The sequence below is a fragment of the Dasypus novemcinctus genome, chromosome 11 (genome assembly GCF_030445035.2).
Source record: "Dasypus novemcinctus isolate mDasNov1 chromosome 11, mDasNov1.1.hap2, whole genome shotgun sequence".
Taxonomy (NCBI): Eukaryota; Metazoa; Chordata; class Mammalia; order Cingulata; family Dasypodidae; genus Dasypus; species Dasypus novemcinctus.
In genome coordinates this window covers 73,542,809-73,560,504 of record NC_080683.1, presented here as the reverse complement: position 1 = coordinate 73,560,504, position 17,696 = coordinate 73,542,809, and the positions used below count along the sequence as shown (strand labels likewise).

At 35.5% G+C, this 17,696-nt stretch overlaps 1 protein-coding gene across 2 annotated transcripts in view; it reads left to right on the top strand.

Moving 5' to 3' along the window:
• The window catches only part of FBXL4 (F-box and leucine rich repeat protein 4), a 93,603-nt gene that overhangs the window by 48,078 nt on the left and 27,829 nt on the right, over positions 1 to 17,696 (top strand). For both annotated transcript variants that reach the window (XM_012527310.4, XM_004463785.4), the window contains exons 5-6: positions 305 to 549; positions 15,417 to 15,630. In XM_012527310.4, coding sequence (XP_012382764.1) covers positions 305 to 549; positions 15,417 to 15,630 — 459 coding nt within the window. The remainder of the gene's footprint in view (positions 1 to 304; positions 550 to 15,416; positions 15,631 to 17,696) is intronic.

Genomic DNA, 17,696 nt, shown 5'->3' with positions numbered 1-17,696 from the left:
TAAATGTTGAGTCTATAAAAAATTGTATTATTGAACATATTATCGACCAAAATATACCTTTGTACTCCAAGAAAATGAGTATGAACTGAATATACTTTGAACAACTTTGTGAAGCAGTATAGTCTATTATACTTAGTTTCTTCCATTTGCATAATTCTTTTGAATGTTGATTTACTTACTATGTGAAAATATGGTTATAAATGTACATAATGCTCTTATTCTTTATAGACTATCTTATATGCTTAATAGCAAGATAGTTATTACTTTTCCATCTTGATAATCTCTGTTTCTCTGTTTTATGTAGGTCATTCAACTGATTCTGAATCATCTTACACTACCAGACCTGTGTAGATTAGCACAGACTTGCAAACTACTGAACCAGCATTGCTGTGATCCTCTACAATACATCCATCTCAACTTGCAACCCTACTGGGCAAAACTAAACGACACTTCTCTGGAATTTCTGCAGGCACGCTGTGCTCTCGTGCAGTGGCTTAATTTATCTTGGACCGGCAATAGGGGCTTCATCTCTGTTGCAGGATTTAGCAGGTTCGTGCAAAGCCTTGTTAAGATTATTTCACCAGTAGGCTGTGCTTACTATGTAGTGGTTTTTGTAAGAGTTTGAAATTATATACCATGTGCTTTACAGAAATAAAAAAGATATTTTGTATATTATGTTCAGAATGCTGCTGCTTATAAAAATGAATGAGTTTTACCATCCTCTTCAGCTGAACTTTATACTAATATGAAGGGAAATATTTTTAAAATCTCAAGTAAATTTCAACAGAACTCCTTTTTTTTCCTTCCTCATATTTTCAGCATAGATGATTAACACATTTAAAAAACTATTTCCAAATCAAAATCTACCTCTCTAATGTGATTTGTCAGAAATGGAAAACAATTTATTAAAGAACATTTTTAATTAAATCTTAATTACATGTGCAATACATAACCCAAATTTAGAAGCTCATTTAAACTAATTATGTTGAAAATGCAATTGCATGCTAAATAGGCGACCACACTTGCAGACCTGCCCAGGTGTTTCTCCTCCTTTCTATTTAAGCATTTAGTTTCCTTACCGTTAAATGTCACCTGTTAAACATTTGAAGGCTTGCAAAAGTGCATATTCACTTAATAATGCTGAGGTAATTTTTCTTACGATACAAACAGGTGTTTTTTTCTTAACCTTGATGATGGTGGTTCACATTGTATGTTGCATTTCCTTAGTTTGCATTAAGTTAAATAATGGAGTAGAAACTTTTTTTGATTAATGAATAATCTTTAATGCTGTATGAACTGAAACTCTTCCTACACACATCCCCAGTGGATACATTCTTGGACAGTGATATATTAGTTAGAAATTTGTATATTGAGCCTTGCTTCCCCTTGACTTAGATGATAAAAATAAAGATGCAGTTCCAGGAAAAAAATAGTTGAAACCATTAGGTTTGGGTAAAGTAATGGTGTTTAAAATAGTTTATTCATCAAAGTAAAAAATAAAACACAAGCAGTAATGGCTATAGCCCATGTTGAAACCATGGATGTACTGGGTTCCTTTCTTTTATGCCAGAAATCGAGCCAGGATAAGGGGTTCTTAAAGATGTTAGTGTGGACCAGAGGATCTAAAGATTTTATAACATGTTATTATACAGAATTGTTTTTGTTATATAAATTTGCTTCAGAAAGTCTATCTGTATTAGGAAAATAAGGCACTTCTTTATGGCAGTGTGATTTCTGTCAATTTCTATAGAATGCACATTTCAAAAACTGCTAGGTGTCTGATTCCTGTCCAGTAGAATGCAGCTTATTTGTAACTATTTTCCTCTATCCCAAACAGAAACACTTCCTCTGCATATTTTCTTCCCTGATAATAAGACCAGGAAGAACTGCAGTTAATGACAACTGTGGTTATTTAGAGTATATAGTGTTGATCATATACCAAGACTAACTGAATATGAGAGCAAGGTAAAACAATCTGTGTCAGTAAGCATTATTTTCAATGATAAGAATCTTTAGGGTATTTTAATTACCCTTGTGCCTTTTTACACAGTGTTTTCCACTATTAGCAATTTATTAAGTATTTGTTTTCTCTTTGTGTGGAAAACACCCTGGGTATTGTTGACCATGTAAAGAGGTGTATTGTTTTATAATATAATTCCTGTCTTCAGGCTGAAGAGAAGCTATAGATATAAAGATAAATATGTTGACATAGCCTTTATGGTTTGCATAAATAAAATAACAGGGTGGCAACTAATGAATATAGCCATTAAAGGAAGCATTGGTACTGAATGACTGAAGTTCAGCTTCTTTAGTAAAATGCTGCATATGACCCTGGTATAATAAGGAAAATGAAAAGCTAATATTAAATCAATTTTTAAACTCTTTTTATGTAGCCTAATCTGGTGCATGAGAAGAAACATCGGTTGTGAGAAGAAAATTTAGAGATGCTATTTTTTAAATTTTAGACCGATAATGGATAAAGATCTTCTCTTGCAAGGTTAGAGCTCCAATTACTTTCTCACCAGCAATTTCGCTTCCATTTTCAATTAACCCAGGTTAGTTACTGTGGGGCTGTTTGAATAATCACGGAAGTTCATATATAAATTTAAGTTCTTCACATTTTACTGTAATATTTCAGCCAGTAATAACATAAATCTTGATAGTAATCCTTTAATCATAGCCACTGTTCCCATTAAGAGAGAAAGAAGTTTAAAAAACAGGGAAAAAAGATCTTTCTCTGGGAGGGTAGAGATTGGAGTTGAGCCTACTGATTGCTGTTGGCCCCCTTGACTTGACTGCTGAATTGATAGTCATTACAGCTTGTAGGCAGCATTCCCAGAATAAACAATAAATATTCATAGCTTGATTATTAATGAATAATCTATGAATAAGCGTGGTATATTTATGCTCATTACTATGAAGATGACTTATTTATAATACTTTAAAGAAAAAAAGTACATTTTTAAAACTAGAGATCAATGATGAGAAAAGCTTTGAGAAAAAGTTTGACGTGATTTATTTTTGTTGCTGAAAGACCTTATCTTCACAAAATAGACCTGGTTAACTGGATTTTAAAGAACTTTTTAGGAATTTCTATTATTCATAGTAACAGTAAAATAAGTTAAATTGAAATAATGAGAACTTAAAACTTTTAATCAGTTTTATGTGGGTGAGTGTGTCTCGTCTCTGTTTTTTTCCTTTATTAGAGAAATTGTGGGTTTACAGAACAATTTTGCATAAAATACAGGATTCCCATATACCACTACCACTAACACCTTCTTGTTTGTGTGGAACATTTATTAAAATTGATGATAACAAATTTTTATAATTGTACTATTAATTAAAGTCCATCCATGGTTTAACTTAGGGTTCACTGTTTAGTGTAGTTCCATGGATTTTTTTTTTAAATTATTTTGGGCCATATATACAACGTAACATTTCCCTTTGAATCATATTCAGATACATATTTCAGTGCTGTTAATTCCATTCACAATGTTGTATTACCATCACCACCATCCTTTACCAAAACATTTTCATCATTTCAAATAGAAACCTTGTATATTTTAAGGCTTAAGTTCACATTCCCTAGCCTCACCCAGTCCCCTGTTAACCTATATTCTACTTTTTTTTTTTTTGCAGTACCAGGGCCTGGGAATTGAACCTGGGACCTCGTATGTGGGAAGTCAGTGCTCAATTACTGAGCCACATTGGCTTCCCTAAGCTGGTTTTTTTGTTTGTTTTGCTTATTGTTCGTTTTTGTTTTTTCAGGAAGCCCTAGAACTGAACCCAGGATCTCCCACGTGGGAGATGGGTGCTCAACCATTTGAACCACATCCACTCCCTAATTATATTCTAGATTCTGACTCTATTCTGAGTTTGTTTATTCTAGTTGTTTCAAATCAGTGAGACCATACAATATTTGTCTCTTCTGTCTGGCTTATTTCGCCCAACCTGATGTCTTCCAGGTCCATCCATGTTGTCACATATCAGGACTTCATTCCTTATTATGGCTGGATAATATTCCGTTGTATGGATATAATGCATTTTATTTGTTCATTCATTGGTTGATGGACATGTGGGTTGCCTCCATCTTTTGGCAATTTTGAATAATCCTACTATGAACATTGGTGTTTAAATACTTGTTTGAACCCCTGCTTTCATTTATTTTAGTTGTATACTTAGTATTCAATAGCTGGGTTATATGGTATTCTGTGGAACCACCAAACTGTCTTCCATAGTAGCTACACCATTTTACATTGCCCTGGTAATGAATGAGTGTTCTTATTTCTCCACATCCTCACCAACATTTGTTATTTTCCAGTTTTTTGTAAAATAGTCTAATGAGTGTGACATGGTATCTCATTGTGGTTTTGATATGCATTTCCCTGATGGCTAATGATGTTGAGCAGCTTTTAATGTGCTTTCCAGCCATTTGTGTATCTTCTTTGGAAAGATGTCTGTTCAAGTCTTCTACCCAGTTTCTTCTACATTTTTGCAAATGGAGATCCAGTTTCCATAGCACCATTTGTTGAAGAGACTATTCTTTCCTAATTGAGTAGTCTTTGCCACCTTGTCAAAAATCAGTTGGCCATAAATATAAGGGTTGATTTCTGAGTTCTCAGTTCTATTCCATTGATCTATGTGTCTGTCCTTGTACCAATACCATGCTGTTTTGATTACTCTGGCTTTGTAATAAGTTTTAAGATTGAGAAATTAGTCCTCCAAATTCATTCTTCTTTTAAAGATGGTTTTAGCTGTACAGGGTCCCTTAGCCTTCTATATAAATTTGATTATTGGCTTTTCCATTTCTGCAAAGAATATTGTTTGGAATTTTAATTGGGATTGCATTGAATCTTTCATTTGTTTAGGTCTTTAATTTCTTTTAGCCATGTTTTATAGTTTTTTAATGTGTACAAGTCCTTTCCATTCTTGGTTAGATTTCTTTCTAAATATTTCTTTTAGTTGCTATTGTGAATGGAATTTTTTTTCTTCATTTCCTCTTCCAGTTGTTCATTGCCATGTTTAGAATTACTACTGATTTTTAGACATTGATCTTATACCCCACCAACTTTGCTGAATTCATTTATTAGCTTTAGGAGCTTTGTTGTGGATTTTTCAGTATTTTCTGTAAATAGGGTCATATCATCTGCAAATAAGGGAAATTTTACTTCTTTCCAATTTGCACACATTTTGTTTCTTTTTCTTGCCCAATTGTTCTGGCAAGAACTTGCAGTACATTATTGAATATCAGGGGTGACAGTGGACATCCTTTTTTTGTTCCTGATTTTAGAGGGAAAGCTTTCAATCTTTCACCATTAAGTAGGATGTTAGTGTGGGCTTTTCATACATATCCCTTTATCATATTGAGGAAATTTCCTCATATTCCTGGTGCTCTGTTTTTATGAAGAAAGGGTGATGTGTTTTGCCAAGTGCGTTTCCTGCATTAATTGAGATGATTATGTGTGTTTTTCTTCCTTTATTCTGTTAATATGCTGTACTATATTAATTGGTTTTCTTATGTTGAACCAACCTTGCATACCAGGAATAAATCCCACTTGATCATGGGATATAATTTTTGTAATATGTTGTTGGATTAAGTTTGCTAGTAATTTGTTGAGGATTTTTATATCTATGTTCATAAGAGATAGTAGTTTAGTTTTTTTTCTTGTGGTATTGTTATATGGCTTTGGTATGAACTGATATTGGCCTCATAGAATGAGTTAGTGTGTATTCACTCATCATACATTTTTTCTAAGAGTTTGAGCAGAATTGGAGATAAGTCTTGTAATTTTTGGTAGAATTTCCCTGTGAAACCGTCTCGTCCTGGAGTTTTCTTTGTCGGTAGGTTTTGATTACTGATTCAGTCTCCTTAGTAGTAATTGGATTTTTGAGTTATTTCTTCTTGAGCCTATGTAGGTAGTTTGTGTGTTTCTAAGAATTTGTCCATTTCATCAAGGTTATCTAATTGCATGCAGTTATAAATAGTATTCTTTTATTGTCCTTTTTATTTCAGCATGGTCAGTAGTAATGTCCCCTTTTTCATTTCTTTTGTTATTTGTATCTTTTCTCGCTTTTTCTTTGTCAGCATAAAAGATTTGTTGATTTTGTTGATCTTTGCAAAGAAAAGGTTTTTTTGTTGTTGATTTTTGCTATTTTTTCTTTTTTAAAGGAAAAGTATCTTTTCTCACATTTAATTAGTTTATTTTTTATTGAGGTGAAATCATGCAACATAAAATTGACCATTTTAAAGTGAACAATTCAGTGTCGTTTAGTACATTCACAACATTGTGCAACTACCCCCTCTTTCTAGTTTCAAAACATTTCATCACCCCCAAACCCTGTACCCATTAAGGCTTTCTTGTGTTTTTGTTTGTTTGTTTTCTATTTCATTTCTGTCTACTCTAATCTCTGTTGTTTCTTTCCTTCTGCTTACTTTGGATTTAGTTTGTTCTTTTTCTAGTGCTTCCAATTTTGAGGTTTTTTTTGTAATGTAAATATTTAGAGCTGTAAAATTTCCTCTCAGCACTGCCTTCACCGCATCCCAAAAGTTATAGCATGCTTGCTGTATTTTCATTTTCATTCACCTCAAGATATTTCCTGATTTCACTTCTGATTTCTTCTTTAACCTATCGGTTGTTTAAGTGTCTGTGATTTAATTCCCACATATTTGTGACTTTTCCCTTTCTCCATCATTCCTAGCTTCATTCCATTGTAGTTGGAAAATATACATTTATGACTTTAATTTCAATTCCTTAAAAGTTGTTTTGTGACCCAAAATATTGTCTTTCCTGGGGATTGATCCATGTACACTTGAGAAGAATGCTTAGTCTATTTTTGTTGGGTGCAGTGTTTTATTTATGTCTGTTAGGTCTAATTGATTTAGAGTATCATTCAAGTCCTGTACTTCCTTATTGATCTTGCAGACAGAATATAATTGGATCATGCTTTTTATCCATTCTGGTAGTTTTTGCCTTTTGACTGCGGAGTTTAATCCATTTGCATTTAAAGTCACTACTGTTAATATAGGTCTGTCTTCTGCCATTTTGCTTTTTAGCCTTTGTAAGTCTTAAACCCATTTTGTCCCTCACTTCTTGATAAAGCCTACTTTTATATTGATTTGCTTTCTTGTGTTGTACCATTTGAGTGTCTTCTCATTTCTAATTGGATACATTTTTCATTTGTTTTCCTTGTTGTTACCATAGAGTTAAAGGTTAACATCCTAAATATATAATAGTTATATTTGGTTTGATACCAACTTATTTTCAGTAGCATGCATATATACTTCTCTTGTACTCCTCTGTCCACTCACCATTTTTTGGTACTTGTTACCACTTATATCTTTGTATATTGATGTAAATGTACAAAAACTAAGATTTATAATTACTTTTAATGCATTGGCATTTTAGCACCTCTAGGAAGTAAGAAGTGCAGTTACATACCAAACATACAATACAATAATACTGGCATTTATAATTACCCAAACAGTTACCCTTATCACATGTCTTTATTTCACTGTGCTGCTTTGAACCACTGTCTGGTATCCTTTCGTTTCAGTCTGAAGAACTCCTTTTAGCATTGCTGATAGGGTAGTCTACTGGTGATGTACTCCTCAGCTTTTATTTATCTGAGAATTTCTTAACCTCTCCCTCACTTTTGAAAGAGCCTTGCAGATAAAAAAGTCTTGACTGGCAGTTGTTTTCTTTCAGCACTTTAAGAATTTCAACCCACTCCCTTCTTGCTTCCATGGTTTCTGACTAAAAATTGGCACTCACTTTATTGGGATTCCTTTGCGACTTTCAGATCTCTATCCTTGCCTTTTGCATTTGATAATGTGATCAGTATATGACCAGGTGTATTTTTCTTCATGTTTATCCTGTTTGGTGTTCTCTGAGCTTCTTTGATGTGTTTATTCACCTCTTTTGCTAAGTGTGGGAAGTTCTCTGTCATCATTTCTTTGACTGTTGCTCCTGCCTCTTTCTCTCTTTCTTCTCATTGTTGTTTTGCTTGATGGTGTCCAATAGCTGTCTTAGGCTATTTTCACTTTTAATATTTCTTTTTTCTTTCTGCTCCTCAGCCTGAGCCTGACTCTTAAATATCTTGTCTTTAAGTTCACAGATTCTTTCTTCTGCCATCTCCATTTTACTCTTGAAACCATCCTGGGCGTTTTTCATTTCAGTTATGTGGTCTTCAATTCTAGTAGATCTGTTCAGTTCCTTTTTAAAATTCCTTTCTCTTTACTAAGACTCTCATATGGTTCATTCATTGTTTCTTGATATCTGTCAGTTCTTTCTCTGTACTTTCCTTCATCTCCTTAAGCATTTTTAAGATTATTTTTTTGAAAGGCTTTGTTCAGTAAATCTACATTCTCATCATCTTTGTTGGTATTTTCTGTATTTTTATTTTCCTACTTTGGATGGACCATCCTTACCTGTTTCTTTGTCTTGTACTCTTATGTTGCACATTGTACATTTAAAATTGTTAACTCTGGGATTTACTCCCTAGGATGTCTGTTTCCTGGTTTTGTAACCAACCGGTGATAAGACAGATTTTCTTGAGCTTCCACCTTCCGATCAGGAAGGTCTGCCCAAAGCGAATACACTGTGCAAGGTTTTTCTGTCTTACTGGGCCTCTGTCTTGTCCTAGGCTTTTGCTTATTAGTTGTTCTGGAGTTTCCCCTTTATAAGAGTTTGGTTTTCCTCTTTGTTTCTCAGGGAACAAACCTCCCTCCCCCAGGTATCCTAAGTGAACAGCCCTTTGCCCCAGACTGTCCACCTCTGTAGTTTTTTACGTTCCTTTCATTGTCTCAGGCTGCTTTTGCCTGGAGGGGAAATTCTGGGAGAAGTGTCACCCTGGGAATGTCCCAATTTGGTCTTTCCCAGCCCAACCTGGGCCACGAACTCAGTAAGGGGGTGTAATCTGGCTCCTAAGTGCCTTGTGGAGGGGGTCAGAAAGGGCACCAAAAACTTCTCCAGCAGCTCCCCAAAGCTGAACTTTCCTTGCCTGCCCAGCAAATGCAGCCCTTCAGCTAACCTTCCCCTGCAGCCTTGAAGAATTCCTGCATCTTTAAATCTTTACCTCCTCTGTGCTTGACCTGGGAGGATTGAAACCATGGTTACAGCCTAGACAAGTTGGAACAGTTGCTGTATCTGCTCTCTCCAGCTATCTGAATTCACTAATCTACAGCCATGGTCAGTGATGGCTATGTCCACCCCTTTTTTGGGTGAAGAGGATTTTTATGTCCCTTTCTGTCACCAGCAGGTTAGCCAGGGACTGGACACCAAGGCAGCCTGCTGGGGAGGTAGGGGGGGAGGACGCTAGTGTCTACCATGTGTAGAGAGAAATTTACTGTTCTTTTTTTTTTTTTAAAGATTTATTTATTTATTTAATTCCCCCCCTCCCCTGGTTGTCTGTTCTTGGTGTCTATTTGCTGCGTCTTGTTTCTTTGTCCGCTTCTGTTGTCGTCAGCGGCACGGGAAGTGTGGGCTGCGCCATTCCTGGGCAGGCTGCTCTTTCTTTTCACGCTGGGCGGCTTTCCTCACGGGCGCACTCCTTGCGCGTGGGGCTCCCCCACGCGGGGGACACCCTTGCGTGGCACGGCACTCCTTGCGCGCATCAGCACTGCGCATGGCCAGCTCCACACGGGTCAAGGAGGTCCGGGGGTTTGAACCGCGGACCTCCCATATGGTAGACGGACGCCCTAACCCCTGGGCCAAGTACGTTTCCCGAAATTTACTGTTCTTTACCATAGTTTATAACCCCTTTCTATTGTTCATCCCTGGATGCTGTACAGTGTTCTTCTGGCCTCTGGAGTTACAAAAATTTTTTTTTTTTTTCAGATAGTTCCTGCCTGTTCAATAGTTGTTATGGTGGAAGGACTGAGTCCTGGAGCTCCCTACTCTGCCATTTTCCCTAGAAGTCCCTATACTGACTATTTTAATCAGTGTTTAAAGTCCTATTCTAACTGCTGATTTGTGATTTGTAATTTGTAACTTTGAGTACTGCTCATACATCTCATTAGTGAATAAAAGCACATCTATTATAATTCTAACTTTTTTTCATTATAGAGTTTGCTGAAGTCCTGGATAGTCCTTTTCCTCCTTGCCTGTTTGTGTTTTAGGCTTAATCACATCATTTTGATGTTCAAAAAGCCTTAGGTACATTTTTCCCCTTCCATTTTTCTTCAGATAATTTCGCAGGCTAACCCACTTGCTCTCACCTTGGTGATATCTAGGTTTTTATCTCTAACTCCTTTACTTGTTATAAGAAGGCTATATTCTTCAGGAAACATACTTGATTGCTTTCTGTATACAAGAACTTTATTAGATGTTTGACATAAAACTTATGGTATAAAGTACTTGTTGGCCATTTATGTTTTCTCTCCAATGTTGAAGAACAAATTCTTGTATTTTATATGCTTATATTTTATGTAATTGTGTGTAGTATCTCTTTTAGATTGTCTGTGGAGACAGTTTTAAGAATTTTCTTTCCCTTTTCCCCTTTATTCTACCATCACTGGATAGTACCACTGTAGGAAGTTTTGTTTTTAATGGTCTTTATTTTGGATTAGATGTATTAAATAATGTCCTCAGTTATTTGGATTAAAATTACCTTAAATATACTGTTCAGTAAAACTCATTGAGGATTAGCTAAAAAAACATGGGATTAAGAATCAAGCCATGAATCTGTATACTCAATTTTTTCCTTACCTTTATACTTCAGGCAGGTTTTGAGGATTCATACCTTTTATTTTGTGATGAGTAAACTTAGATTAAATTGTTCGCTCATGTGATATTAATTATTTTAGGATGCAAGTTACCTTTAATAAATTACTCCTTATGTACTTGTATTATTCTGGACAAATTAATTCACCTCATAAGGATAAGCAATTTGTTTGTCTTTCCATAGATACCTTTTCTTATAGCAGGAGACCTAGTTTTGGGATTGTTTGTCTGAACTTAGGTGTTCTCATAATACCCTCAGTATCAAGAAATACTTTATGAGAATTCATAAATGGAATAAATAGCCTGTGGGAAATAATGAAGCTGTAGTTCTCCATTCAAGTAACCTGTATCACAGTTGAGATGAATAAGTAGTTGACCATGCAAAACATATGCATGTAATTATGCATTAAAGAAAAACTTACATGAGAGCATTAAGGAATTAAGAAACAAAAGTTGAGCCAACTAATTGAGTCTGCTGCTACTTCTCCCATCTTGGAATGGAGATATTTTGAAAAGGTAAATAGTATAGATATTGTAAGTTTAGGTACAGATAATATAGGGATATGACCAAATAATCTCTTCAGAGTAGAAATGTTCAGTGTAGGAATTCCGAGAGAGAGAGAGAGGGAGTCAGAAAAGTAATATAGGCATAATCGTTGTCTTTATTATGCTTTCAAATTCTAACATTCATTAAATTAACTTGGGAAGTTTTCTACTGTCTGTTAACAGTTGACTTTCTGGTGATTGACTTGATTGATATCACTATAAATTCTTTGGCAGGTAAAAGTTAATAATGAGAACAAAAGACAAAAGGGATGTCAAGCAAGGCATTCTAAAATCAAATACAAAAACGTAATGTAGAATAAAGAGATAAGATGCGTAAAGATTTTAATTCTAAAAGAGTTAATATACTCATTAACTTTTCTAATCTATAAATAACTTTAGAATTAGCAAACCAAAGTAGAATGGTCTTTTAATTCTCTGAAACCCCATGTCCATTTCTAGATTGCTAACTTGCAAATAATGAAGAGCTTCCCACTGCTTAAAACTGGTGTGTATACTCAAATGTGAATTTTGTCATATTTCCTGTATATGGGAATAGTTGGCCCTCCTGTAGGGGAGTAATATCCTGGGTCACTGGAACTTAGTCTATTCAAGAATAGAGGAAAATTAAATTCATCAAGTAAGTTTTCATAATTGGAAGGTTCATTCAACAAACTCATCAAATGGTTGTTAGGTATCTAACATTGCACTAAGTACTGAATACATCAAGAATCTGTTTGAGTTGCTGTTTTAGTTTGTTAAAAGCTGCCAAGACACCATACAATGGGATTGACTAATTTACAAGATTACAGTTTAGAGACTGAGAAAAATATCCAAATCAGGCTATCAGGCAATGCTCCATCCCCAGAGACCCAGCTGCCAGTGATCCTGGACTCCTGTCACATAGCAGGGCACAGTGGCAGTGTCTGCTGATCTCTGCCTTCTCCTCCAGGCTCTATTGCTTTCATCTTTTGGCTGCTCCTTCTGTGGCTTTCTCTCTCCCAGTTTCCATTAATTTCAGCCTCTTGCTCTTGTGGCTTTGTGAGCTTCTGTGGGTTCTTCTCTCATCTTCTGGGTCTTTTCTCTCTGCTCTTTTTCTCCATATTCATTCCAATTATAAAGGACTCCAGAAAGAGGATTAAGACCCACCCTGGGTCTTACCTTACTGAAGTAATCTAATCAAAGGATTTTAATTAAAGATATTTAATCAAAAGTTTCCACCTACAGTAGGTTCACACTGACAGGAATGGATTAGCTCTAAGACATGATCATCTGGGGTCCATGCAATTGTAAACTGTCATTTGCCAAAGTATTTGAGACAGCTTATAAAAGCCAGTATAAAAATCTAGTGAAATAAGGAAAATTTGGTTAAGAGAAAAATGGTTGCAAAATAGATGATACCGGATTTCAGTTCATTTTATAGAAGGTATGTCATAATTTTGTATTTACTTGCCTACTTTAGAAATAGATCTAGAATCTGAGTGCTTATCTCTACACCTTCTGGTATCACCTGGATCCAGTGCTCTATCCTCTCTTCCCTATTTATTGCAGTGGTGTCCTAACAGACACCCTGGTTTTTTCCTACCTCTTTTCCCCTTCAGTTTATTCTCCACACTGAAACCAGAGTGATCCTGTTAAACCATAAGGTAGGTCACATCAGTCCTTTGCTGTAATCCCTCTCATGACTGGGAATAACCATCAGCCTCAAAATAAAAACCAAGGTCTTTTAGAGTGACACACAATTAATGAATTGTCCCCCTGATCTATCTGATCTCCTCACTGTTAGGTTCAGAGCGAAGCCGAGGAAGGGAGGCATGGGAGCCGAGGTCAGTTTAGGCAGGCAGGCTGTCTGAACAGACTGCAGCCCCGAGGGAGTGGGGGAGAGGGTTTTTATAACTCGTTCTGGGGCTCAGCTACAATGGTTTAGGTTGTGATAATTTATGCTAGCTTTGTAGTTTTAGGGTTTAGAAGTGATAACTTATGTCAACTTTGTAGTTCCACCTGCGTCTTAGGTTTTATCCTTCTGACCTGGGTTGCTGATGTGGGTTGCTACTTTCCTATCTACCTACCAACCAACCTACAGGAGTGCTCAGGGAAGGGAGTGGAGTCTGGAGCTCTGGTTTCATATCAAGGAAAGCTCAGCTACAGGAAGAGGAAGGGAGAGGGAGGGAGAGGGAGATGGGAGGCAGGGTGAGAGCTCTAACACGCACCACCCCCTCACTTTGTGCCTCCCATTTTGGCCTCCTTACAAGTCCTCACTCTAAATTTTGTCCTGCCCCAGCGCTATGGTGCTTGCTCTTCCCTTTTCCTGGAATGCTCTTTGTCCAGGTAGTCACCTCACTGACCCCTCACCACCTTCACAATCTACCCGTCTTTTCAGTGACACCTTTCTGACTGCACTATGCACCATCAAAAAGTACTATTCTCCTTCTCTGCTCTTTTTTTCACCTTGGCACTTTCTATACTCTAACAATAATACTATTTATTTTACTCACTTAGTTGTTTATATTCTATTTCTTATCAGAATGTTAAGTTCCCTGAGAGGAGGGATTTTTGTCTTCTTTTTCCCACTGCTATCTCCCCAGTACCTGCAGTAGTGCCCAGATCATAGTAGGAGCTCAGTAAATATTTGCTGAATGAATGAGTGAACTTACTTGATGTAGACTGCAATTTTGCTAATACAACCAGCAAAGGAAACAAAAGTGAGAGAGAAAAAGATCCAGGAGAGTCCCACAGTGGGCAGTTGTGTGAAATGCCACTGGTAAGTCAAGTAATAGAAGCACTGAAAAGAGTAGCTATTGAGTTTGACATTTCCAAGGAAATGAATCTATAAGTAGAGCAGAATAGATTACAGTGGGTTAAGAATGAATGGATGTTGTATAAATGAGATGTGTGAGCTATCAGGTTATTTGCAATATTTAAAATACAATTAAAAAAATAAAGTAGGTTTTGTTCTTGGGTAAATGTGAGATGTGTAACATTTAACTTTTTTTTAATGTTTGTGGAATGCCTTAACCTTTACATACTGCTTTCACATCTTGATGTTCAAAACCAGGAGGAAGTAGGGTGAGTGCTGTTTTATATTTGAAGTCTATCCTTTATAGCTGAGAAAATGCCTCTTTTAAGGTCACTTGCTAGGAAGTAGTGGGAACAGGAAAAACACCTCTTTTGACATCTTGTCCAGTGTTACTTCCTTTATTTCTATAAGCGATCTGATTTAGTCAATTTTATCTTGTTTGTGGATTTGTAAGCTCATTAAATCATTTAGGAAAAAACGTGACATAAATAAACTAATAATACACTACTGATGTGCCACTTGGTAGGTAAGAATTGTCAGTATAACTGAACAGGGATAATTGATACACTGTTTAAAAAGTCATTCTGCTCAGTTGATAAAGTTCATGGACTCAAATACTCCGAGACTTATATTTACCATTAGATTGTTTTTCAGGTGATGGTTATGGACAGGAATGTTTTTACCCCCATCTGTAATATAACAAAAATAAATACTGCATCCCCTACTCTAATAAGGATTTTTTGTGTGCTCAACCTTAGATTATTTCCATGTATTTTATATAAGCTGTAATTTAATATCTTGTAATATTTCAACATCAAGCAGTCCAAGCTGCTAAATAGTTACAAGGAATATATCAACAGTGCAGCTCAGCCAACCCAGAAATTTTCTGCGTTTAAAGTAAGCTGGTCTGATTTGTTTTGGGGTCATTTAATTTAAAACTGTCATTTGTGTGTAGTGTTCAATATATATTATCTGGTACTGGATGGATACTGTTAAGGGAAAACATTTTCTCATAGTTTAGAGTTTTGTTGTTTTGTTTTTTGGCTTTACCAACTCAGATGTGAGTTACAAGTAAGTAGGAGAAATATACTCTGTTTGCTTAATTTCCATTTAGCATTAGTTGGCTTTTTAAGTTATGTATATCCACTTAATTTTTCTTCTCAAGTTTATTTATTTTATCCTAAACATGCATATTTCACTATGCTGTGAATGAGAAGTTATGCAAAACAGGTTTTCCTTTTCCCTAATGGAAATCCATTCTTCTAAAATGTCTGCTTAGAATTGATATAATCCCAAAGTTCTTGCAAAAATATCTTTCAATTTTATAAAAGTCACACAGAACATTGTTTTTACAGGTTCCTGAAGGTTTGTGGATCTGAGTTAGTACGCCTTGAATTATCTTGCAGCCACTTCCTCAATGAAACTTGCCTGGAGGTTATTTCTGAGATGTGTCCATATCTGCAGGACTTAAATCTCTCATCCTGTGATAAACTGCCACCTCAAGCTTTCAACCACATTGCCAAATTATGTGGCCTTAAACGACTAGTTCTCTATCGAACAAAAATAGAGGTAAGAATAACTCACATCTTTGCTAATGTAATAGCCAACTAAAAACTTAATTGCTTTTAATTGCTCTTGTAGTTTCTCATTTTGAAATAAATTTTCTGATATCATCTGAATGCTCTAAAATCATTAGAGCTAACAGTCATTTCAGAATTATTTGGTGTGTATTGTATTTGTTTTTTAAATTACAAGGAAGTGTTTTTCTCTGTCCTCCTAAAATTTTGTTCATACTGTTCATGTTCCCAGGTAAAGAAACAAGCTGTGAGCTGAGGTGAGCAGAAATCCTGACAGGGACTGAATTAGGGAAAGAGGTAGGAAGGTAGTAGGCAAGAAAACATTTCCTTGGCGGGGAGGAAGCAAAGCAAAGTGGAGTTTATCCAGGACCAGACTTAGGCATTAACATTTCCAATATATAGTTCAGGGAGTCTGATTATGGAAGAATGGACTCATGCCAAATACATTGGTATACTTGCATCTTTCACATACTCACCTCTAACACTTCTTTCCAGATCAGTACATAGATACCTATCTCTCTTCAATGGCTGTATAGTGTACCTTCATATGTTACACTATAATATCTATTCAGCCATTCCTCAAATGATCATTTAGGTTTTTCTAGTTATTTTCTGTTTACAAACTTGCTAGCAATAACATTCTTCTATGTATAGGTTTACATGTACCTGTTGTTACTGCTGTAGGATAGAGTCCTAAAATTGGTATTGTTGGGTCAAAGGGTATGTGCTTTTTTTTTTTTTTTTGTAGTCTCAGGACCCCACTTTCTGTCACACACTTGCTCCCTCTACTCCATGTATGCTGATCTTCTTTTTATTCCTTGAATGTTCTGATTTGGTCCCAACTCATAGTTTTGCTCCTGTTCTTCTGCCTGCTTGGAATGTCCTTCTAGATGATTATATGACTATCCTCTTCTCAATATTCAATTTAAAAATATTTTTCAGAGATGGTATCTTGAACACTGATAAAAAGTAGCCTCTTTCTAGTTTGTTTCTCTTCACATCACCCAGTTTTATTTCCTTTTAACGTCTTTATCATTATTCTGAAATTATTTTATCTGTTTCCTTGCTTATTGTCTTGTCACCCCACACTAGGATGTAAGTTTCATGATGGTAAAAGCCTTGTATATCTTTTTCAGTGCCATGTTCCCAGCACTTAGAATAGTACTTGCTAAAGATTGGCCATTGAATAAATACTTGTTAAATGAATGAGTTAAGTTGGCCAAATGATTATTCCAAAATGATGAACCAATTGCTGTCCCACTCTGGTACACCTTTGCCACTCTTGAATATTACCTTAGTCAAGGTACTCTACCTCTTGGTATCTCAATTTCCTCTTCTCTGTAATGGAGATAAAAAAAAAATACAGATCTCATAAGGCCATTGTAAGGATTAAATTATATGTAAAATGCTTAGAAAGTACCGGGAACATAGTGAACTCGTAATAAATGGTAATAGTAGTAGTAGTAATAGAATTAGTAGTAATAATAGCATCACCATTGTGGCAATTTTTGGTATGTTATACTATCTAATAGGAGGAGTCTCCCTTCACTATTCTTTAAACCTTTCTTGTAAATCCTTGGTTATTTATTCTTCTAGACATACCTTTCAATGGTTTGTTCAGTTTCTCAAAAATATACCATTGAAATTTTATTAGAAGCACATTCATTATTTTTCGTTTTGCTCTCTAAGTCTCCCTATCTGTTCATGTAGGTCTTATTTTACATCTAAGAAAAGGTTATTGTTTTCTTCATATAGGTCTTACAGCTTTGTGGTTAAATTTATTCCTTGTCTTTCAGTCTTAGGTGCTATTTTCTCTTCCATTAAATTTTAACTGTTTATTGTTAGTATTAAGGAAAATTTGGTTGTTTTGTGTTCATTTATCTTGTAACTAACCACCTTATTAAATTCTTATCATTCTAATACTTTTTACGTGTCTTCTGGAATTTACGAAAATAATCATACAATTATATAATCTGGATATTAATATATTTTTTATTTTCCAATATTTATAGTATTAATGGGATAGGAAGAACTTCATCAGTAATAAGGAATAACAGA